This window comes from Periophthalmus magnuspinnatus, chromosome 13 (assembly GCF_009829125.3).
Source record: "Periophthalmus magnuspinnatus isolate fPerMag1 chromosome 13, fPerMag1.2.pri, whole genome shotgun sequence".
Taxonomy (NCBI): domain Eukaryota; kingdom Metazoa; phylum Chordata; class Actinopteri; order Gobiiformes; family Gobiidae; genus Periophthalmus; species Periophthalmus magnuspinnatus.
This window is the reverse complement of record NC_047138.1, coordinates 11837495-11862003: the sequence shown is the minus strand read 5'-3', so window position 1 is coordinate 11862003 and position 24509 is coordinate 11837495. Positions and strand designations below refer to the sequence as shown.

At 38.4% G+C, this 24509-nt stretch overlaps 1 protein-coding gene and 1 non-coding gene across 2 annotated transcripts in view; both read left to right on the top strand.

The window, feature by feature from the left end:
* LOC117380840 (rho guanine nucleotide exchange factor 17-like) overlaps positions 1 to 22390 on the top strand; it is a 47691-nt gene extending 25301 nt beyond the window's left edge. The window contains exons 3-25 of the mRNA XM_033977689.2: positions 10282 to 10359; positions 12170 to 12352; positions 13930 to 14046; positions 14500 to 14592; positions 14702 to 14878; positions 15078 to 15128; positions 15272 to 15381; positions 15790 to 15875; positions 15961 to 16079; positions 16648 to 16855; positions 16935 to 17008; positions 17089 to 17172; positions 17260 to 17363; positions 17441 to 17550; positions 17687 to 17806; positions 17895 to 18162; positions 18244 to 18330; positions 18416 to 18483; positions 18556 to 18704; positions 18776 to 18950; positions 19034 to 19129; positions 19201 to 19383; positions 19456 to 22390. Of these exons, the coding sequence (XP_033833580.1) occupies positions 10282 to 10359; positions 12170 to 12352; positions 13930 to 14046; positions 14500 to 14592; positions 14702 to 14878; positions 15078 to 15128; positions 15272 to 15381; positions 15790 to 15875; positions 15961 to 16079; positions 16648 to 16855; positions 16935 to 17008; positions 17089 to 17172; positions 17260 to 17363; positions 17441 to 17550; positions 17687 to 17806; positions 17895 to 18162; positions 18244 to 18330; positions 18416 to 18483; positions 18556 to 18704; positions 18776 to 18950; positions 19034 to 19129; positions 19201 to 19383; positions 19456 to 19664 (2949 nt within the window). The 3' untranslated portion in view covers positions 19665 to 22390. The remainder of the gene's footprint in view (positions 1 to 10281; positions 10360 to 12169; positions 12353 to 13929; positions 14047 to 14499; positions 14593 to 14701; positions 14879 to 15077; positions 15129 to 15271; positions 15382 to 15789; positions 15876 to 15960; positions 16080 to 16647; positions 16856 to 16934; positions 17009 to 17088; positions 17173 to 17259; positions 17364 to 17440; positions 17551 to 17686; positions 17807 to 17894; positions 18163 to 18243; positions 18331 to 18415; positions 18484 to 18555; positions 18705 to 18775; positions 18951 to 19033; positions 19130 to 19200; positions 19384 to 19455) is intronic.
* Positions 13192 to 13264, top strand: trnam-cau (transfer RNA methionine (anticodon CAU)). The gene has a single exon. It is a non-coding gene; the product is annotated as a tRNA-Met (tRNA).
* Positions 22391 to 24509: the final 2119 nt, after the last annotated feature.

Genomic DNA, 24509 nt, shown 5'->3' with positions numbered 1-24509 from the left:
CCCAGAGCTTAAGGTAAAAAGCACAAATCCAGTAGTATGATAGACACAGAGGAGGCATTTCCGGAGCATCGTCAGGGTTAAAGCTTTAGCCTCTGTGACTGATGGCTATCTGTCTGTGGCTATCTATATAAGAGCCCAGTGCATTGTGGGATAGCTCACTAGACAGGAAGTGCTTTAGACGTTAGATTTGAGGACAGGGACTGTAGGAAAATGAATTCAAGGCTCCTCCTGGTGTGTAAGAGCAGTTTGTGTCGAAATAAAAACGAAAACATAGTGAACATAGTGTAATATGTTAAGCCAGTAGTTTGACAAGCACATTAAGGCATGTAGATTTTTAATTTATTTTTTGTCATATCGTGCAGGCCTTTAATGGACAACAGACATTTTTATAGATGTCTTACTCTGACTTTTTCTGCCTGTCTTTTATAATCATTGAATACCTTGATATTACAATTGTAGTCAGTAGAAAGTTATCATTACTACTCTTTGGGTGTATTGCAGGTTTAGATCATTGGTTTTACTCTCCTGTCTGGGAATACCCTTGTGTTATCCTTTTGCAGTATCCTTGTGTGAAATCCAGGCAGCCGTCTTGTCCTTTGCCCAGCCTCACCTCTCTGGGACAAAGAGTCTTTTGACAGGACAAGATCTCTCTCTCTGCTCCACTCTATCCCATAAGGGCGTATTAGGAGAGCCACTAGATCTGGTTACACATACAGTATAGACCTTGAACAGTAGTTTGACTTACTTGTATTATTCGTTACAATGGAAAAACTTGTACAGTTTTTGACAGAATGTTGCAAACAGTTCAACTTCAGACATTGATGCATTCTTTTTCTACTGTCAGTGGTCTTGATTGTAGAAAACAAGGGATAGTAACTGTTTCAGCTTGACTACTGCCCCCCTGTGGTTTGTGTATTTCAAGCATGCTTTTTTAATATTGTGAAGACGCTTAGTTCACCGTTTTGTGTGTTTACAGTACTTGTTTTATCGGAACTTAAAGCGACTCCTGTACATAGTTTTAAAAATGAATTGTCTGCATGTAATGAGTATTCTGAGTTAGACTTTAGATTTGAGATAGTTTTAAATACATACGTTTCACAAGCCGCTTTAAACACTATTATCAATATTGTTACATTTATTTTTACATCATTTTTATTTATAGTTAAACCCACTTTTCCAGACAACAAGTGATTAGATGAAGTATCAGCATTGGTGTATCAATCAATCTATGTCACTTTATTTTTTCCCGAGGGGCAGTTTAAGCACATAGAGCAGTAAAACTATCATAGAAAAGCTCAAACAGCAGGATTTGTAGCTATGTCTGGTCCTGGGAACTGTCCTTGCACCTAGGCCTGTCACCATAACGACTATATGGACTTATCGTTCAATATATGAAATCTGGAACAATATTTTTTGGGGCTCAAAATGTATCGTGTGTGCAATTTCTTCTGTGAAGTGGGGAGATTTGGGGTATTTTTGTTTTAATGCAATAACATTTGAGCTGTAAAAGGACTTCTGTGGCTAATTATTGTTTCATTCTGTTAATTGTTGCAGCTCAGGCTTCTTAATGACTCTATTTAAAAATGCTTTTAGAAGGATTATATTGCGTTGTTGTTATGTGTCAGTGGCATAAAGTAGTTTCAATATTATCGTATATGGGCATATCTCTCTATAGCAGGGGTGTCAAACACATTTTCACCGAGGCCCACGTCAGGAAAATGGTCGCTCTCAAAGGGCCAGATGTAAAATAAGTCTATCTACTCTTTTTAACGTGTTCATAAACTTTCTGTATTTATTACTTATACAGTTTACAGATATTGCATACGTATTTCCAGAGATGTAAAAAATGTCTAACTTGCTATCTCCTGATAAACTAACATTTTAAGACAGTTGTACATTTTAATTTACCTTGTTGTGGGCCACATAAAATGACATGGCGGGCCACATTTGGCACGTGGGCCTTGAGTTTGATACATGTGCTCTATAGCAATATATTGTGCTTTAAAATGTGTTATCATGACAGGACTTACTGTACCCTTTTATTAATAAATTATAAATAAAACTTTCAATAGACACTAAAGCAAAATTACATATTGTCTGATTGTTTACATATGAGCAGTTGTAGCCATAGTCATATCAAGTTTTCATATATTTTTTATTTTATTTTACATGTTAAAATTCACCACTATCAAAAACTTGTTATAGTAATGGTAGCCTTTTCTCTCCATTAAAAAGTGCCTTAACTCTTCCATCTCTGTTTTGATTCCTCATTCTCCTCAATGCGTTTTTGCCAGTAACTCTGAGATTTGGGCCCAGATGTTGTGTTGGAGCACAGGTGTGTCTGTCCATTCTTCTTGTTTTGATGTTTTGGTCAGTGATGCGTCCACTTGGCCTACGGTTACGCAGTGTTTATGCCTCTCTCTGGGCAGACACCTGGTGATGAGCGGGTGTGCTGCTGACAGGAACCATTGCTCATACTCCTACATGTTTGTGCTCCAAATGACTCAAGTCTGAATCACTGTTTGCGGGCCATCAGCTGTCATCTAACAGCACTTTGAACCGGAGCCAGTCGACAACACTAAGTGACTTGGTGTAATCACATTCAAGGAGCTATGGTTAATATGCAAACATAGACGTGCCCTACACATATGTTCAGCCCTCATGTTATGTTTATTTTTATTTCTCAGTTCTATTTTTGTATGCTTTATGAGCTAATTTTACATATGGTTGAGGATGTATGTATCCTACACTGTTACTATACGGTTATTTTATGAAACTTACTACATTTATAAAACTTACTACATTTATAAAACTAAAACTACCTCAGTTAGTTTTATAAAACTACCTGAGGTATAGTTTAAAATGTCGACTATCTCACAACTGATCAGACTAGCATTTACCCAGGCAGCGCTAGGCTTTAAAAGTTTAGACAAGACAAGGCAAGTTTATTTGTACAGAATTCGTACACAAAGCAATTCAACATGCTTTACAGAATAAGAAAGACATTAAAATCACAATGCAACAAATTAAAACATAAATGATCATCATAAAATGAACATTAAAAGAATAATAAAAACAAAATAAAAACTTTTCAGTCATATGCACTGCTAAAAAGAAATGTTTAAAGTATCATTACTGGCACAGAAAAAAATAGTTATTGTACAAAAAGTGGTACTGATTTTTATTTTATTTTTTTTATAACAAGTTTTTAGCTTGTATCAGTCTGAGGATCACCCATATATCGTGGATGTTATGAGGGAAATTAGAAAAATTTAGCTCTCTATAATGTGCCAGCTCTGCACTAAAACAATGCAGTCCTCTGTCTGAGTGGTAACATGGGAGATTGTTTGCTGATGTGTCAAATTGAGAGTTAAAATTCAGTGCTCACTTCAGTTTATAATTTTTGAAACAGCATGAGCAGCGGTAGGCACAACCTGAATGGATGCTGTGTGCAGGTGTGCTGGAAAACAGCCCTCAGAAATCTGGGTCAGGCTGCAGTGAACCACTTACTCTTTGTCTCTAGGCTGCTGTCCGCTCTCTGCCATGTGCGTCTATGGGCACCTATAGAAATGAACTCCTTTGCACACCAACACCTTTCATGGAGCTCAACCTAATCTGCTAACTGCTTATTAAGGCAAATAATGAATTGAGGTGGAGGTGGCCATGGAAACAATGCCAGATGTTACACGTTGAATTGTTTTGATTATGTGAGCTGAAATTAGCATAAGGAAACTACAATTCATTTCATTGTTGGCATACATTTTGCAAAAACATTATGGTTTTTATTCTGTACTCTTCTCTTTTAATGCTAATTTTATGATGATTATTTGTGATTATTTATGTTTTGTTTTGTTGTATTGTTGTGATTTTAATGTCTTTCTTATTCTGTTTTGAATTACTTTCTGTACAGATTATGCTATACAAATAAACTTGCCCTGCTTTGCCTTGCCATGGTTTTGGTAACTTAATGTGTTCATCTGCGGTGCCTAGGTTTTAAAGGAGCAAATATTCAGTTGTTTTGTTTAAAAGAGCTTGCTAAGATGGATTAAACGCTGTATGCTAAAGGTAAAAACGTGTGCTTGCACAATCAGGGCAGACCTTCAAATGGTGTCAAAGTACACTGGGTTTATCCATCAAAGAGTACAAATCCTTATTTAATGAGTTAACTTTTGCAAAACTTTAAAGGCTTATTTTGGCATTTTACAATAACCAGTTTTGTCTTAGTTACTGTTGATCTGTTGCCTTAAATTCTGGGATGGTAATTTAAACCTACCCAAACTTAACAATCTTTTATAAAACAAAATGATTCAAATGTCAACCTTGTATAACGGAGCCATATGTAACAATAAAAGTTACAACACATCAGACTAGATCACTCACAATGATTTTAAGTTTTCTTGGTCCAGTTCAGAATAAACTGTGTAGATGTCCATGTATGATGTCACCAGACCTTCAAAAGTACCTATTGTTTCTATGGCAACAAGGATTGAAGGCCAATTTCCTGTCATGAGCTTGACATTTCTATGGCCTTTGGTAACCTTTGTTGTAGTCACCATCTGATCTCTGCTGGAGGAAAGGAACTGAGGTCGATTTGACTTGCACCAATAACTTTAGTGACCTACTCTACATGGTTCTATGAAGTAATAATAATGTTCGACATCGCTTCATTGCAAGACTTCTATAGGTTAAATAAAGTTGCTATTGTACCACTAGTGTTATCAGTAGTGATGCAACAAAGTAAAATATTGCATTGTTAAAAGGCTTATAATAATATCAAACTATATATACCATGATTTCTTTTCAGTGCAGGCAGCTTGAAGAAATAACTGTATGCTCTTTTATGTCTTAATTATTTGGAATATGACAGTAATGAAGGTAGCATAACGTGGTTGTAGATATTTAGTGAACTTTTTAATAGGTTTATTCAGAAGATGTCTCTTCATCATACTGTAGAACTACATTTCCTTCCGTTGTCATGGTTATCAGCTCCCACTGTATTTAAACACCTGTGTTGTATTTCTCAATGGAACACCGCCATCGACTGTTGTCATGGAAGTAGGTGAGATGATGCAGCGTCAGATGGATTATGGTTCGGTGTCAATTCTCTGAAGCCTCCTCTTCATCGATTATTTGTCGGAGGGATTGGTAAGGTCTGAGCTGTGCGCGTCTGCTGCCCTGCCTGCTGTCTCTTATTATATACAGCAGCCGGGGGAGGGTTAGACACACATGCACACCAATACACCTCATCTCTCTATGGTCCGCACACCTCGGCATGCGCTCACATCTTTCCCGGGCGGGTTGTGCCTTTCCACACACATGCTGCATCAAGATTTGCACAACCTTTATTTTTAAGGGACTAAATTAAGGAAGAAAATCTGTGGTGATGACTTTGCCTTTTGAACAACATGCATTCTGACTTCTTGTAAGGAAGACGAGCGATTTCATTGGTTCTATCAAGGGGCACCCGGGAGCGTTCCGTATGCTGCAGATGGTGCGAACCTTGGCCCAATTCAGCATCGCTTTGGAGGAGATGAACGAGAACGTGGAAAACACAGGGGATGAAGTTGGAGGTGGAGGAGAGGCTGGTGAGACAGAAGAATCGGCAGATAGGCATGAAAACGTTGTGGATCAGTTTCCGAACAACAACAACTGCGGGGGGAATTTGAATGGCAACGGAGTTTGTGCTGGGAGCCCTCCGTTCATTGGAGAGGTATGGCTTCATCTAACCACATTTGTTCCCGAAATATCTTCACTTTTACTATTCACTTTCTCCGTAATGCAATTTGCTTGTCAGGCATCTCAGTAATGCAGTTAAACCTCCTACCTTTTAACCTTTCTGACAAGTTTCAATATGTGACTTTTGGTGGAATTCTGTTAAAGTTAGAAATCATAGCCCTCACTCATTTGCAGACATAACACAGCTGCCCAACTTGTAGCGCTAATCTTAACACGCAGCATGCTAATCCACGCCAAGTACTGAAGTATATACGAGGAGAGAGTCCAACAAGTCGGGTGTAAAGCTACTGGGAAATATGGCCATCTGCACAACTTCTGTTTGAGGCATTGCCATGGGAATGATATAGTTGTAGCTAACTGTTTTTCCCTGGTTATGAAATGCTGGGGAAATCCTCTGTGCAAATCTTAGAATGCCTTGTTTTGTTCATGGAAATGTACACACTGTGTGATATTGCCATTTCAAGAAGAACTTTTTAAGAGCAACATGGTGATAATTTTTATTTCTTAATGTATTTTTCTGTTTTACAAATTAAGTATTTTCTATGGATGCACTGGGGGATTTTCATATATGGAAGCTTGAACAATATATTTTTGGGTACAGTATTTATCTTATTACGATAAGATTTGAGCGGCAGAGGGTTGAATAAGTCACTTTTATGGGTAATTATTGCTTAATGCTGTTGTTTATTTGTTGCAGCTCAGGCCTTTTAATGATGCTATATATTTTAAAATTGGGTATTGTTACAGGTCTAGCCACTGCCATTTGATGCGTTGATTGTTTATGTTCCCCTAAATACTTATGAATTTGAAATCGCTGTATGAAAATCATTGTCTTGTTGAATTGGTGCTGTAGTTCCCATTGGTCTCCTTAAATGCTACAGTATGATTCAGTTGAAGTGTGTGGGATTCAAACTTGATGAATGAAAGTAATCTCCCCAGAGAAATCAACAGTGCAAAAATAGAAGGATATTGATCCCAGTTAAACCCCAGTCGATGTCGTCTGTGGCCTGGAAGTGACGATTAAATGCGTATCCACACTCTGTTCTAATCTGTTGCATAATATTGTTAACGTGAAGTATAGGATGTCTTATGTCTGCCAGTGGAGAAAACTTAAGCTCAGTCAGTTTTCGAGGTGTACAAAGGCAGAGGTGATGGAGAGCTAAGAGGATGCCTGTTGCTGATCTCGCCAACAGCAGCAGCAGCGCACAGTTGCCAGGGGAGACAGTCATCGGGGCGAGAGGGGGAGTGTGATGACAGAGCTCAGATGAGGAGGCAGTAGATCGCTCTGTGGTACTCCTTCTATGAGGATGTAGTGTTGTTTTTTCCGCATGAATCACAAATGCCTGCTGTTGTCTTTGGACTGACTTGTAATTACTTATGACAGTGAAATAAATATGGCTTGGATAAAGGTTGGCATATAATGTAATGCAATGAAAAATGCACTTGTTTTTTTGTTAGATTCCAAACCTTTTATACAAAATTCCTATAATTTTGAGGTTAACTGGGCTTTGAACACTCTTTATTATAAGCATACAGATGCACTGCGCTCGCTCTGTAGGAATATGTGTTTGACTAAGCAAGATTTCACTTATCATTCAAATAATTGTGCTTATGATCTTCCCCTAATGAAGTAGAATGAATGTCTCATAGTCTCATGAAATTCTCAGCAAATTTAGACCAGAGCATCTCTTCACTTTGTTTTGATGAAAATCTCTTCCCTGGCATTGGTTGGTATTGAGTATCTCTAAATGCAGTTATTGTATTGGAACTGAAACAGAATAGTGCCGCTGTACTACTACCAGCATTAAACACTTCCTTGTTATTGGGCAAAACACTCTTTGTCTACTGTACACCTGGTGTAAAATCTCAATTCTTTTTGTTTTCATGTTTATTTTTTCATCATGGTCAACAATAAGAGAAAACTGCAGATTGAGTGCACCTGTCCTGGCAAATGGAAACATTAGTAAAACATTTGTGTGTCAAAGAAATACCTTTCACTGTCAAAATTACTCTGGCTTTGAAAGGAAACGTTTCCAGGCAAAATACCTTTCAGTGTAGAAGTGGTCTATAAACCTTTGTTATTTTGATTGCTTCATACAATCTACAACAATACAATACAACAATACAGCCAGCAAATTAAAACTGAAATCATAGGAATTTAGAATAATATGCATGCCTGTTTTGGGATTGTCTAGACAGTTTGGGAATATTCCATGTTCGTTATATATATTCCAGTTGAGTAATAAAATTACAGACAAGATATTCCTCCATAGAACATACTTGACTTGTCCACTGTGTTACTGGGACACCCATGGGAGGGAGTAGGACAAGCAGTACTCACAGACACATTTGCTTCTTTTTATGAATACATGAAGGATTGTCCATTTAGATATTTAACAGGACATATAGAAATGTGTTATTTTATTTTAGAGCTATTCACCTTTGTATCTGAGGGTCAACAATGTGCTAGGCTATTTTTAGAAATTCATTGTTATTAATTAGCATTTTTAGCTTGTCATTGTGATATCCTAACCAATTTAAAATGTCAAAAACAACTAATTTTGCTACATTCAAAATACAATCAAATGTGGAAGATTTTTCAATAGATCCTCATAATTTTAACATAGAATTGCACACTAGATGAGTGACTCACCATAGTATTCTTTTAGCATTAAACTTGACTCAGACCTGAGTGTGGACCTAGCTGTTCTTGCGACCTTTCAGCCGCTCCGCTGTAGTTACCATGACAACCATGTTAGCAAAATGAAAGTAGCATTCCTTACATTATTCAGTCCAGTAAGGTGTGTGCGCACAAGAGACACACACACACAGAAATCTAATAAGACGTTTGGCCAAGAACAGGATCATTCGTGTTTTCAGGGAACTTCCAATCTCAATCTGAAAACGCATTCCCTTTTTCTTTGTGCTGAGGGCAGAAGGTCAGACAGAAGCTGCTCCGCTCACCTGTGCCTGAGCCAAGTCATGTTTGTTGAAAATCAGGCTAAATGATTTTGCTAATGAAGTGGTGGAGAGAATGAGAGAGCAATGAGAGTCTGCAAGTGCATCCTTTAATTCAATCAAGCTCAACATGGTTTAATTTGTATGATGATTTCTGGCTCAGACAGCTGTGGTGTTTACAGGATAGTGCTTAAAAGATGGGGTTACATATTGATCAAAGAAGAAAATATGTAATAAATATGGTTTCTCCTGCTTTTTATATCAAAAAAATAATGAAACTATATCATTATCAAGAAGTATGACTTATTGCAATACCCACAGTACTAGAGGCAATCTATCTAGTACATAAGTGCAGACACATGAGCCATTGCTCAGGTGAAAAATAAATGTAAGCCTTAAAATATACAAATATAATTGCTGTAATATCTACACTACAGTTTGACACAAATGTATGAACAGTCTCCAATTTCTGCCAGTGCTACTGATTCTTCGAAACAGTTGCTCAGTATTGTTTCATTGCAACTTCATCTGCACATTTATATTTGGCCTAATTTCTTGAAACCATTTGAACAGTTTCATAAAACTATGATCAGAATATGCGAACTAAAATGCTTCCGTTTGTTGAGCACAGTGGCTTTGTTTACATGCTCACCAAAAATCTGATCATTATCTGATTTCTACAGGTTTTGACAAGAAAGATTATGCAAAAAAAGAACGGTAGTGTGGTAAACACAAAATGAAAGAAGAAAATGCTAAACTTTGAAGGAGTTTGTCTTCCATATTCAACAACTGAAATGAAAATTCACTGATTAACTGACACATGTCACCGTGTGTTTTTAATGATCCGATTCCTCTCGGGCATGTAACACATAATAATTCAACCTAATTAATGAGTTGTGAACATGTAAATTACTACACTGATGGGTATGCATTTTCTAATTCAAACATATTTGTACAAAATAAATTAATGATGTCCAATCTCCCCAGCATTTCCCATGCACTGACATAATTCAGTGTGACTGTGACATAGACTCCTCCACACGGCACCTTTCACCCTGCGGTGGTACCCCACAGGGCCCGTGGGATGCCACAAACTAAACATGGCCTTTCTGGGAACTTATTGTTTTGGTTATTTATAGGGCAGATAGCTGCTGGCAGAGGAGGGGAGAGGGACAAGAAGGCTCCTCTGTGAGTTACTGCTTACTGTGTGTGAGAGAAAGGGAGGGTACTGGTTCAACAAGCCACAGGGGCTGATATTTAAGACCAGTTTGGCACAGGGCTATTTAAAGAGGACCTCTAGAGATATATTTTATTTTAGCATATTATTAGAAAGAAATTATGTGAAATACTTTGACATTTTTAACTTTGGATGTTTGCTGACTTTTTCCAAACTGGTAGTACATCATTTCATAGTAATCTTTGATGTGTATTTATGAATTAAATCTTTGTACAACCCATCAACAAAACTTTACATTAAGCTATACTGCTAACCAATAAAAAGTTTTTAGTAACTTCTTTTCAACTCACAATTTGCTCTGCTTGAACATCAATGTAACAATGTATTTTCTTCTCCCTTTGTCATTCAAGGATATGAGGAAACATGTAATGATGACTCTCCTGGACACAGAACAGTCATATGTGGAGTCGCTACGCACTCTCATCCAGGTAAGTCAACTTCCCCCTTTACAAAGGCTGAACGACAAGGGCATTGTACAACGTGCCTGGGTTTCTAAGTGAGAGGCAGTCTCTTGCACTGTCTGCCCGTGAAGCATTGCTCAGGATGTGAAGCGCAAACACTGGGCAACACTGCAGTTATGTAATCCACTTATTGTTATTCCTCTTGTAAGGCTAATCTTTTAAAGGTCCCTTGTGTCACACATGAAAAGCTCACACAGACATGAGAAAGCATTCTATATCTTACAAAACACATTTATTTTCTATTCTTAAACTTTGTACATCTGTCAATATATGAACACAGCTAAAAAAAAAAAAAAAAAAGCCTGTTAATATAAAACAAAATACCTTGTTTGATAAATGGGCTATATTTTTTAAGACAGTTTTCAGCACCATTGAATGTCGAGTCTGTTTTCACTTACACATACTCACACACTGACTTAGATTCATTTCCTGGAAAATGATCCTAACTTAAACCTAAATTGAAATTTGCATACAGATTTTAGTGCCCACAATGTGATAAATACCTGCCCACCAAAAAATTGACAGGACACTACAACACTGTGCTAAGGTAGAAGTTAGATCTTAATCTTGAACCCTCTGATTAGTAGTTGAACCGCTATACCTCTCCTGAGCAGCTATTACATAAAACTCATCATTAGGATCTGTCAGACATCATGTTTTAACCACATATGTCCATCTGTTGGGTTTTGCTTTTGGTCACCACTGCATATCTTATTTGTTAATATTATTCACAGTTCTTCCCACCTCTGATCAGCATAGTTGTATAACCCGTCACTATTTCCTGTGTGGGCGATCTCTGTGTGCGCTGGTGTTGAATTGGAATACATTTTTTAAGGTGTAGCTTTTTGCCCTGCTGCCCCCCTGTTAATGCGTGTGAATCACAATATGCATCTGCATGTGTCCACAAAATGCGCGATGCTACTGTGCGTTCCCATGGCGACGCAGAGAAAGTGTTACCACGGCGACTGCAGCGAAAGTGCAGATGCTCGATGGAAGATGTTGGATATGGTCATCGGCCTCCTCTGTATTCCAAATCAAGACGATGATGATAAAATTGTTGCTTTTGAACTGTTTTTTAGAAATTGTATGAATTTTGTATAAAGACTAGTATTTTCCAATCGTAGGATGGACAATCTAAAATGATCGTGAATGATGAAAACTTCAAAATGCGTAAAAAGTGAGTCAGAGAAAGTCACAACAAAACAAACAACTCTCAGTGTACCGTCTGTACTTTTTGTACTAGCTGAGTCACTTCTAACAAAGTGCATGTATTTCTCATACAGCATTTTCACTGTCAACAGGTTATATTTGCCAGATTTTTCTATAGTGGATCATCTATAATTTATTTAATTACCTTAACTTGATGTGCTGTTCTTTCACCTCAGTATAATAGTCAAATCAAGTCAAACTTATTTATAAAGCACATTTAAACAGCAACAAACACAGCTGCCGAAAGTGCTGTACAAAGGCAATATAAAGTGCAGACCAAAACAAAATATGCAATAACACGATAAAACAATACAATACAAGTGTCCCGCTCAGCCACTGCAAACAAATGGGTTTTCAACAAAGATTTAAAAATATTTAAAGCCTGGGCTGTTCTGATACAAAGAGGAAGATTGTTCCAGAGTCTGGGACCAGCTACAGCAAAAGCCCAACCCCCTCTAGTTTTTATAGATGGTTGTCAAAGGAATCAAATAGGATACTTTTCTCTGGTCTCCTATCAAGTACAAACTGGTGCGGAATACTTGGTGACTGTTTGTTCTGTTCTGGCCAGGGTTACATGCGTCCTCTCAAACAACCCGACAGTGGCTCCATCGTGGACCCTCTCCTGGTGGATGAAATGTTCTACCAAATCCCAGAAATCCTCGAGCACCATGAGCACTTCCTGGATCAGGTCACAGACTGTGTGAACCAGTGGCACGACAGGCAGACGGTTGGACATCTCCTCATCCAATCAGTGAGTAAAGAGCACAAAAGACACGTTCTGTTCTGCCATACCTATTTGGAGAGTTTGGCAGTGTTGAGCCCTAATTTACTTCATTCAATGCAATGGAGTAGCACTGAGTAAGTAGAGCGCTAAGTAGAGCTGAGCGACATGACAATAAAAATTTAATTGTGATCCCCTTACACTGCTCCTATATGTCACACTCTCTAACCAATCTCAGTGATGTACATATCTCTGAAAGGCATTATAATAATTTCTTTTTTAACTGTTAATTCAGTCTACACAAATATGATCTATAATCTAAAAACAATTTGTGGCCAAATCATTTTTGGGAGATACTGAGGGGTGCTACTTCCATGAAATTAGCACTGTAATGTGGTATATAGCTAGCCGCCTTACACCGAAACATTGATCCCTTTCTCTGTACAGCTGCATGTTCTGAGAAAAAGGAGACATTTTCTTACAGTAGCAGGCCAGGCTTAAGTGGATCACTCTTTTAAGATGTTCTATAGAGGGCAACATCAGTTTAATATATTATGCTTTTCCTTCCCTGCCCCTTTTCAAACTTCCCACGCCCTATGATACAAACTTGGATTGGAGTCAGATATTTATACAGCTCTATGGAGAAGCAGACAAAGAATGGATTATTTAGAATATTTTTATCTCCAGGAGGTGCTCTATTGTGTGTTCTGTTGCTTAAAAGCACATTCCTAGTTTTGTTCATTGACAACGGCAATAAAACATTTTCTGATTGTGAAAGTCCAGTCCTGGTTTTCCTACAGCTTCTCACAGCTCTCTGGCCCTTCCCCCACTGCAGCTCTTAAAGGGACTGCAGCACAAGTGCTTCTCAGGCCTCGTTGGCGCAGTAGGCAGCGCGTCAGTCTCATAATCTGAAGGTCGTGAGTTCGAGCCTCACACGGGGCAGGTCTTTTGCTCATGAGGGGATCTTTCCACTGCATTTAGACAATGTGTTTTAGAATAAAACAAAAATGACAATTTAAATTGTATATAAATTCAGATGTGGCTTTTAACTGAAATGCTAAAGACGATTGTGTTAAAGTATTTGGCAAATTTAGAAGCATTTTAGTGCTATTATTGTTTACCACTGATACATAGTAGTTAATCATGAATAAATATGTAATTAATCAAATAAACATACAGACATCTCTGAACTTTAGTGTTGGCCAGTTCCTTCAATGACTATGTGCTTGCGTTAGACTACCTGTAGAGGGCACTGTAAAGCTATTACCTATGCACCTTTGTTGTGTTGGAACTGGCCTACATACACAAAAAGGTCTGCGTAAAGTCCCAAACCAATCTATACAGTCAGAGCAGTTTTATCATTTTATGTATTGAATCTGCCATCTGGTTGTGCATGCAATCACAATCCATTTTGCAATTTTAGGCTATATCATTTGGTGGGTATTTAGTATTAGTGTTCTGAAGTAGCAGTTCTTTTTATAGGTACCTATTTTACATTCCACTGTTTTCTCTTGAAATTTATGTCTTAAAACTATGCATAACCAACCGTTAAGTAAAAGGTTTATTTTAACTGAATACATTTTTGAAAAGAAATATTGTTTTTCCAGTTCTCCAAAGAAGACTTGGCTAATATGTATTCAGCTTACATAGACAATTTCCTCAATGCCAAAGACGCGGTGAGGATTGCCAAGGAGGCCAAGCCAGCGTTTCACAAGTTTTTGGAGGTGAGAGTGATGTGCTGTTTACTCAGAGCCAGTGCTTTTGTGTCAATGTCTGTCCAACAAAGAGTTTTCCTGGGAAGAGACACCGCTGGCAGTGAATGGACAGTGCCATGCATAAATAAGGGGATGTCAAAGTCATGTCTACAAACAGTGTAGGATGGCCAAACATTATTCAAAAAGACAATATGCTAACACTTGCTAGTAACTTCCTTGTAATTAACCTTAATAATATAAACAAATACTTAATTCATAATGAACAAATTGTTTATTAAGAATGATTCAGGCTCAGTACTTATACCGTAACTCCTAATCCCTTAATCAAGTACTTTTCACCCTATAGTTTATTTTTTTAATTTTTTTTTTTTCTTGTATCCTTCTAGTTTGTATATTTAACTGTGTATTTTTCTTCTGATAGTACTTACCTGAACTTTGCTACTTTTGTCTCCTGAACCATAGCAAAATATGCGAGAGAACAAAGAGAAACAAGCCTTAGGTGATTTGATGATCAAGCCCGTTCAGAGGATTCCTCGATATGAGCTCATAGTGAAGGTGAGCCAGTTTAAACCATCACACAAAATGGGCTTAAAAATACTTAAAAAAATTTTAAAAATTAAAGTGCAATTTCAGTTTGACTAAGGCGCATTGATTTGTTCTATAGGACTTACTAAAGCACACCCCAGAAGACCACCCAGACCACCCTTACCTACTGGATGCACAAAGGGACATCAAGCGACTGGCAGAGAAGATCAACAAAGGCCGGCGGTCAGCGGAGGAGGCTGAGAGGGAGGCCAGGGTCATCCAGGAGATAGAGGCACACATTGAAGGAGTAGAAAATGTAAGCTCATTAATTATTACTGTGTAATGCATCTGTCACCCTCCCAACGTTTTAAAATCCTAAACTCTCATAAAACATTATTTATTATAATTTATGGATGGTCAGCAAAGTCTTCTCTAGTTTTAGGATTTTTTGCAGGTTTCTGCCTCTATTCCTGTGACTGATCTGTTTGCACCATTCTTATGTATGTTTGCATTAGATCCTGAATCCTCAGAGGAAGTTCTTGAGACAGGAGATTGTTATGGAGGCGGTAAGATTTTTTTTTTTTTTTTGCATTAATTATTTTGCAATATTGTGAATGAACTGGTAAATTATTCTTGTCTTGTTTAACAGTATTTCATTGTCACTAAACTACTTAAACCGAGCTTTGACTTGTGTCTTGTGTCTGTACAGAAAAATGTTGGTGGGAAGAAGGACCGCTCTCTCTTCCTCTTCAGTGATCTGATCATCTGCACCACCCTCAAGAGGAAGTCTGGCTCGTTAAGACGCAGTTCCATGAGCCTGTACGCTCCACACACACAGCTCTGCCACAGTTAGTCACTGCTGATAGAAAACAGACACAAGTCAAATCTGCTCAACAATAATCATGACCAACTGCATAAACAATCAAATCATTATATTAACCATGAGTATTTCTGTTATTTTGCATTTTGAGCTGTATATTAGTACTATTTCTTCTGTTCTTGCAGTGGCTCCTGCCTGAGAATATACAAGTTTTTGCAAACTTAATACATTATTATGTCTGACAAATGTAATGGCTTTCTGCTACTTGTGTAAAAGTCTGAAACTCATTTGAACCCGTTAAACATTTATTGTAAACAGACCTTTATTTATTGTAGTTTAAGGCCAAGAAAGATCTTGTGAACATTAAGCAACATCTTCCAGTGTTAAAACTCAGATTTCTTTCTCAGATACTCTGCTGCTAGTGTGATTGATACATCCAGTAAATACAAGTTCCTGTGGAAGCTTCCACTTGAGGATGTGGAGGTTGTAAAAAGTAAGAGCTTTTAAATTAAAACTTATTTTATATTCACACTTTGTGTAATTAATGCATGTTCTAAATCTGTTTGTTGTGTTTTAAGGCTCTGCACAAACAACAAACAGGGAGAATCTCCAGAAGACCATTAGTCGACTGGACGAGGACCTCACCACACTGGGACAGCTCAGCAAACTGTCCGATACCATTAACTTTCCACACCAGGTGCAGCACTATTCTCAATTTTAGAGTCTCTTTTAAAGGTGCAATGTGCAACTTTTCCTGTGAGGTCCGCTGCATGCTTTTCTCTATGAAGATGTTATTAATTGCATGGGATGTTCCAAACTATGGCATTCAATGTAGCCATCCCCATGGACACAAGCTGGTGGTGCGACCAGTCCAAGGTCTGATTTATGGATAGGTGACCCCATTCAACACCAAGGTATTACTGAGTCAGATAAGCTCCGGGACTAAATAAATGCAATATAGATATGATTAATGCCATACAGTTGAACACACCGGTAAAATTATACTAGGAGACAAACAAATGGCAGAAAACTGAGAGTGCATCTTTAAGTTGGAACCATTAAAAGATCTGAATGTAATTTTGAGCTATAATTATCACTATAACAGCACAACATGTGTCACCACTTTGTCCTTAGCTTTCCATTCATTCTTGCTGAAATCCTACTTTGAAACACACATTTTTGCTTCTACTTATTAATTAAATGATAATTCTCATGTATTATAATATTTTTACTAATAAAAGACTTGTGTGTTTTGTGTACTACAGGCTTTGGATGAAGTGATTAAAGACCTCACAGCTTCAATCCATAGAGAACTGTCAGAGAAGCAGACCTTGGCCTTTAGTATGACTTTCCTCCCCACAAAGTTAGAACTAACCACATCGTCTGCCGAAAGTAGCTTTGTCTTTGAATTCAGCTCTCCCGATGCGCGCTCCAACTTTGAGCAGGCCTTTGAGGAAGCCAAGAAGAAGCTAGGTATGGAAACATAACGTATTTTACTAACACATTTATTAATATGGCATGTAAATTAAATGTTATTCTCAAATATTGTCAGCCATGAATAAAGACCAGTGGGACCCAGAGTTTTTAAAGGCAATACCAATAATGAAGACACGCAGTGGGATGCAAGTAAGAATGACTTTTGAATGTCAGTAAATGTTTAAAGGGTGCACGTTTTCTTAAACATGTCATTTTCCCATTTGGTTCAGTTTTCCTGTGCATCTCCAAGTCACAGCTGTCCAGATAGTGGCTGTGAAGTGTGGGTGTGTAATAGTGATGGTTATGTAGGACAGGTAAGAAACCTTTTTTTTTTTTTTTTTTTAAACATATGAACATTTTATTTTTGCATTTGTAATCACATTTATTTAATTTTCTTTTAGGTTTGTCTGTTAAATATCAAAGATGAGCCAACAGTAGAGGCTTGTATCGCTGTGTGTTCAGCTAGGATCATTTGCATTGCTGCTGTACCAGGACTGAAGGCCAGGTAAGACCCTCATATGAGTCTGATATTTAATGCTTCTTATAGTTTTAACATAAAAAATAAACATGTTTTCTTTTTAGGGAGCAAGGGCCAGAGCGAAATCAACCTCCTGTGGCCCCAAGTCAAACCCAGCAGCAGCTTCATATCTCCATCTCTCATTCATCTCTTGAGATGACAGAGCCATCTACAGGTCAGTGTAGGAAATTACACTTGACACAAATTGCTCTTTCACTTTTATAGGAATCATTCCCTTCATTTTAATGTCTTATGTAATTCCCATCTAATATGATACTGTGTTAGAGCTGATATGTGATTGATGTTTGTAGGGCCTAGAGCAGAGCTTGTTCCATTTGACAGTGATGACACTGATGATGAAGATTCACCGAGTCCCTCCTCAACTCTCCAGAGTCAAGCCAGCCACTCTACTATTTCTTCTAGCTTTGGCAGTAAGTTACATTATTCATAGGCACCTCATCTTTAAATACACATTTCAAGAGAAGCCTAAATCTAACTTGTGGCCTTGTCTTGCTAAAGTTGATGAGGGCACTAGCTCCAAAGACATGGCAACAGAGACTACAAGCAGTGAGGAGGAGCAGGAGTTCCCCACTGCAGGCTCATATGGGACCTCTGGGATGTTGGGGGTGGGAGGAGGGAGTCGTGCCCAGGCAGAGAGCCCGATGGATGGCCGCGCCATGCGTCGCTCCTCCAGAGGCTCCTTCACCAGAGCCAGTCTGGAAGATCTGCTCAGCATTGACCCCGAGGCCTACAAGAGCTCAGTGTGGCTGGGCACAGAGGACGGATGGTCTGCATAAAAGAACACTCAAATTAAATGCACTTATTTTCATGTAACTTTGATTAGAGCTTGTGTTTTTACATCTCTTAGTATCCACGTATACCAGTCATCAGACAACATCCGCAACAGGAAGAACAGCATGAAAATGCAGCATTCTGCCTCAATCCTCTGTATACTGTGAGTCTTAGAAAAATGTCACAGTCATTTTGATATAGAATTGTCAAGTGTGTTAGGTATTTTTGTTTTACTTTTTTTGTCTTAGGTACTTGGACAACAAAGTATTTGTGTCATTAGCTAATGGAGAAGTAATAGTGTATCAAAGAGAAGCAGGTAGGTTTCAAGAATGGTTGATTTATAATAACAAATACCATCATTTTGCTTACATCCTTTCTTTATTTCCAGGGAGCTTCTGGGACCCACAGTCTTCTCAGACCTTAGCTTTGGGCACAGTCAATAGCCCTGTCACTAAGATGGTTCCTGTGGGAGGAAAGCTATGGTGTGGCTCGCAGAATAGAGTCCTCATTATCAACACAGCCACACTTGTACAAGAGGTGGGTGGCAGAACATCTGCATTACATTACCACATTGGAGTCATGCTGAACAGCTCTGTTTTCCTTGACAGCACTCTTTCCAGGTGGGCACAGACAGCAGCCGCTGTGTCACCTGCATGGTGGCCTATGGGCACGGCGTGTGGCTGGCACTACAGGGCAGTGCACAAGTCAGGCTGTACCATGCTCAGACCTGGGACGCCCTGACAGAGGTGGATGTTGCTCCTGCTGTGCACAAGATGCTTGCAGGTAAACATTTACCAAAGCAAAATCCTCTGTATAACTCTACTTATAATGATATTTTCTAATAAATGCTGTGTCCATCACATCAGGAGCTGATGCGATCATAAGGCAGCATAAAGCCGCATGTCTAAGAATCACAGCTCTGCTGGCCTGTAAAGATCTGCTTTGGATTGGCACTAGTGCAGGTAAGTAATACACAGACATGTCTGTAATGGCTGGCTGTAAAAATAAAATCCCTTTGCTCCATTCTCTGTAGGTGTGGTGCTCACTCTGGCGATCCCTAAAGTGAGCTCAGGGACTGGGCCAGGCACTCTGAAGTCCCCTCTGGTCCCCATGGGCTCAGCTCATGGACACACAGGTCATGTTCGGTTCTTGACTGCTATAGAATTACCAGAGGGCTTGGACATGAACTTCCCTCCTCTTTCAAACAACACCACAGGTTTGTAGAGACATACTGTCTAAAGCTCAACTCAATGTCAGTTCACTTTCATGTTTTTTTCTGTTTTTCCAGTCACCAAAGCACCAAATGCCAGTGTTGTGGACAGCCCCCTGCAGAGGCGGGACTCTGCTCGGCGGAGGGCTTCAGGTCACCTCATCCCTAAGAACAATCACTTGGTCATCTCTGGGGGAGATGGTTATGAGGACTTCAGACTGACTAACAGCAGTGAGACCGTAGGGCGGGATGACAGTACCAACCACCTGCTGCTGTGGAGAGTCTGAGGCTGCCGAGCCTAAAACACTGCACACCATGCGCTATGGTGTTTTTGCCTCTAATGCCTGATCCCACCTCTTTTGATCAACTAAAAAGAAATGTACAACAAACTAGCTCTTGTGTGTTGAACTGGTATGAGCTGTACATCACCGGCTGCTGTTTGTGCATGTGCATTTCTGCCTCCTCATCATTCAGTCTGAAAAAGTGTCAATGGACCAAACAAGACACAGAAGAGGACAGAGAAGGGAATATTCAGACGGAGGGACAGTCCTTTGAGAAGAACACATGTGATGCATGACCCCATCACTGTATGTGAACAAAAAGGCACCAACCGTGGCAGTGTGTGTTGCATTCATTGTGCAACGTTTACATCTGCTTACAGTTAATCCATTAGAGAAAAAAAAATGTCTTAAAGCTGATCAGAGGGGTAAATGTGAAACTGTTGGCCTCTTAATGTAGTTTTTACTGCTCATTTAGCTATGACCATCCTTTTCATTTTGAGAACGATGTTTGTAAGGGCATCACTGAAGTGCAATACGTGGCAAGAATATGGAATACAGTGAATACAATGACAATAACTCAGTAACACAGTAACACATAAACGTAAGTTCACACACCACTCACTGATTTCCTTTGACATAGCCACACTGCTGGAGATCACTAGAAGTGCATTCATCCCTAAGTCATTATGCCAAAGCCTTGTACATGTAAAAGTAATGACACTAAGGGACATGGTTTGTTTGTGTGCTGTCAGGAGGGGGAGCCAAACAGATTTTGGCGACTTCTTGCAGACTGGTAAACAGATGAAGCGCAGCTGTGGTAGCAGAGATATGTACAGTATTTATGTGTCTTTAAATTTTATCTCTTTTGTTTGTTTTTTCACAGCACTTAATTTATAGATGATGTAGCTTTAACAGTTCATGGCTTTCTAAGTTGAAGAACAAGCAGTCAGTATGTAGGTTTGGTACGACCCATACAGGGTACATGGTGTGACATATATGATATCTAAATATGACTGCTTTAAGTCTCGTAATAGATGAGAATGTGCATCTCACCCAAGTATGGACTCTGTCACGATGGTTAAAAAAAAAAAAAAATCTGTTTAATGGTAATCAATTCCCAGCATATGTATTTTAAAAATCTAGATATGAATTGCTATCAACACCAATATACTAACAATTCATGAATTATAATTGCAGTTAATTCTTGCTCATATACTGTGGTTGCATTATTTTCTTTCTTGACCCTTTAAAATTAAAAGAAATTAATATATAATCACTTTTCCTTGATAACACCCCCTGAACTCATTAGTAGCATCAATAGTGTCCTTAAATAACAATCTTGTCAAGTAAAAAAATGTTTTGTGAACTATAGATTAGTGCAATTCCAGACTGAAGTATTTATTATTTCTATTACACTTAGGAGTCGGAGTGACCTAGTGTGTTATACGCTCAGCAAGTGTAAGTGTGATTAGTGGGTCATAAGGACCAAATGTGCCAGCACGTGCCTCCTGCAGGCTTAAGCCCCAGCTCACAACAACATAGTGAAAAGTCACCCACAAGATGCCCTTGGTCTGGGGTTAAGCACTGATTGTGTTCGATCTTTGAGCCATCTGCGCTCCTCACTTTGCATTAGTGATTCTGGACCTATAAGAGGATCAGTCAGGTGTGGCCAATGTAAAACTGTGTTCTGCCGTCTGTAGCATGTGGATATAGTAGACCTACAGTAATATGTGGTAACTCAGCAGGTGAATTTGTACCATTAAAAATACAGGCTGTATATAACTGCAGCCAAGTGTGTAGAAGGCTGGTTTCTGTATTATCACCACCATCATAACACTGGGTTTGATGGTAGCTCCCAGTTTTGGCTGATTTTTTTTTTTTTTTACCGCCTTTATGGCTTATGTCAAACCAATTATGTTATGTTAAATAATTATCTCAACATTTAACAATTATTTACACTCAAAGTAGGTAACCAACCTATTGCCTGTATTCTATTTCAACCCCCAGTCTGGGACCACTGCTCTAAAGATACTTAGAACTGGGCTTTTAGTGAGAAGCTCCTCTCCACTGACAGATACAATTTTCAAATCATTCATTATTCATTTAATGGTTGTCCATTATATTACTAAATGTGCAATTTGAAGATTTAGGCAATAACAAATTGTCTTTTGCTCTTGTGTTATATTTTTCATTCTCACTTAAGGACCTAGACATACTAATGCATGGCTTCAATCACTGTGGATAAAAGCTACTTAAAAATTAAAAAGCATTTCAAGTGCCACAAAAACTTTTTTTTTTTTTAAATTTTACTCCTACCACCACATTCCCTAGTAACACTGTAATTGCTTCATACCTGTATGTGAATTTTATGTTGTAAATATTGGTATATATTGCCTTTTTCTGTAAATAGAGCACCTCCAGTCCTCAATTGTTGATATGAATCTAATGGCATATTTTTATATATTTGTGTATGGTTTTGTTTATTTTTTGTTTGTTATTTCTTTTATGGCACGTGCTGACAAGAAGAATTTTTGCTGTTTTCACTGGCCTCCATGTTTGCTTTGTTCAGTTATTGTGTCGACAGGGGGAAGAGAAGATGACCGCTCCTGCACTGCTCCGGGTTTGAGAATCGTTCGGCTCTGGTTGCCATGGTTACGGAGCCACTTACTGTATGTAACTGTACTTGTTTTGTCACTGTGGGTTCCTCTTTGTAATTAAACTGTTTCACTGGTGCCAGATTGTATTTTTCTTATTTTTAGACATTTATACGTTTTTCCCTAAGCCACAGACGGATGATGGCTTGTGCAAATCTTTTAGCTTGTGTTCACATGACATTACAACATTCTATAGTTCATAATTGAGCTGGGGGACAGATTTGTTTTCCTGGTTTATGGTTTAAATTATATTAAATGTAATTACTGGGCCTATTCATGTCTTGCAGTTTAGTGTCTCTTCTGTTAGAATGATTTCATTTTTGCTCAGTGGTGGAAAAATGCAAAATTTTGTTAAGTAAAAGTTTCTGGAGAAAAAAAATACAAGTATATCATGAAAACATCTAGTGAAAGTAAAAAATAGTGAAGTACCTGTTTAAATATGTAGTTAAAGAGTAAAAAGTAAAAGAATTTTTTACAGATTTTGAGGTCTTATAAGGCTTCAAATGTAGTGATTTTGATAAAAAAAAATTGTGCTGAAGTACAGTACTGGTACTTTACTACTTTTACTTTGTTACATTTCACCACTGCTTTTGTTTATTTATGCTTTCTCAATAGCTTCACAGAGAGGTACCATTATTCAACTCCAAACGTGGTTGTTGGCAGCTGAATAGACTTATAACCATAAGATTATAATGGCCAGTTTGTGGAGCTAATTCGTCTCAAATAAGGATAATTTTGGATTTTGGATATTTCATTCAAAGACAGTGATCTAGGCCTCCAACCTTGAGCTGAAATTATGACACCATCAAATTGTACAATGAGGGATTAAAAGGGTAGTTGTTAACACAGGGCGTAATGCAAGATAGAGGCCCTCAAAAGTGTAATGTGCAGTAATTATACATGTAGTACAAGCTTCATAGTAACCTTTGTAAAACTTCTTTTCTCTTTCAAAATTCAATCAACTAAACAATGAAATATCACTGAGAGGCATCAACTATTACCACCACATGATTTCACCAAAACTCACAACTCTTTCAATTCTCTTTTCAATAAAACTAATTTTGTTTTACGACAAATGACATAAGGAGCTTTGATACTGACACAGTTCCCAGCCTGCTTTCCACCCACTGACCCACAATGAAGTATACTGAGATATGATCACCCCACGTTGAATAAAGTCACCCTCTAAGAATGGTCCTATTGAAGACACCCAACCATGTCCTCATTCATGAACACAGCGTTTGAGCCCACAGTACTACAGTCCACTCTCAGTATGTAAATGCGATGGACCATGGAGCTCTGTCATTCTGTGAGTCAAGTCAGCTGCATCTTAGTCAATGGTGTTTGTAGTGTCACCCTATTTCAGATAAGTATATCTTTAAATCACATAAAGGTCCACTATGGATTTTCTGCTTGTCTTTCCTGTGAGATGTGAGAAACATTTCAGACAAAGCAATAACATCTCTATGGATATTAGCCTGATGACTTTCCACCAGAAAAGTTACAAATTGTATATTTAAGCCTCAAACAAGTTAGGCAACTGTATTTTATAGTAAATATATTACCTAAAATGTGAATGACAATGTAACTAAGTACAAGTGATGATATAACTAATTTGGTTTAGACCTGGTTTAGACCTGGTTTAGTCCTGGTTTAGACCGGGTTTAGTCCTGATTGAGACCTGGTTTAGACCTGGTTCAGTCCTGGTGAAGCTCTGGTTTAGTCCTGGGTTAGCCCTGGGTTAGTCCTGATTGTAGACTTGGTTTAGATCTGGTTTAGTCCTATTTCCATCCTGGTTTAGTTCTGGTTTAGATCTGGTTTAGACCTGGTTTGTCCAGGTTTAGTCCTGGTTTAGAACTGGTTTAGACATGGTTTAGACCTGTTTTAGACTTGATTTAGACATGATTTAGTCCTAGTTTAGACGTGGTTTAGTCCTGGTTTAGTCCCGGTTTAGTCCTGGTTTAGACCTGGTTCCGTTCTGGTTCAGTTTTGGTTTAGACCTGATTTAGACCTGGTTCAGTCCTGTTTTAGACCTGGTTTAGTCGTGGTTTAGACCTTGTTTAAACCTGGTTTAGACCTGGTTTATTATTGGTTTAGTCCTAGTTTAGTCCTGGTTTAGACCTGGTTCAGTCTTGGTTCAGTCCTGGTTTAGTCCCGGTTTAGACCTGGTTTAGTCCCGGTTTGGTCCCTGTTTTGT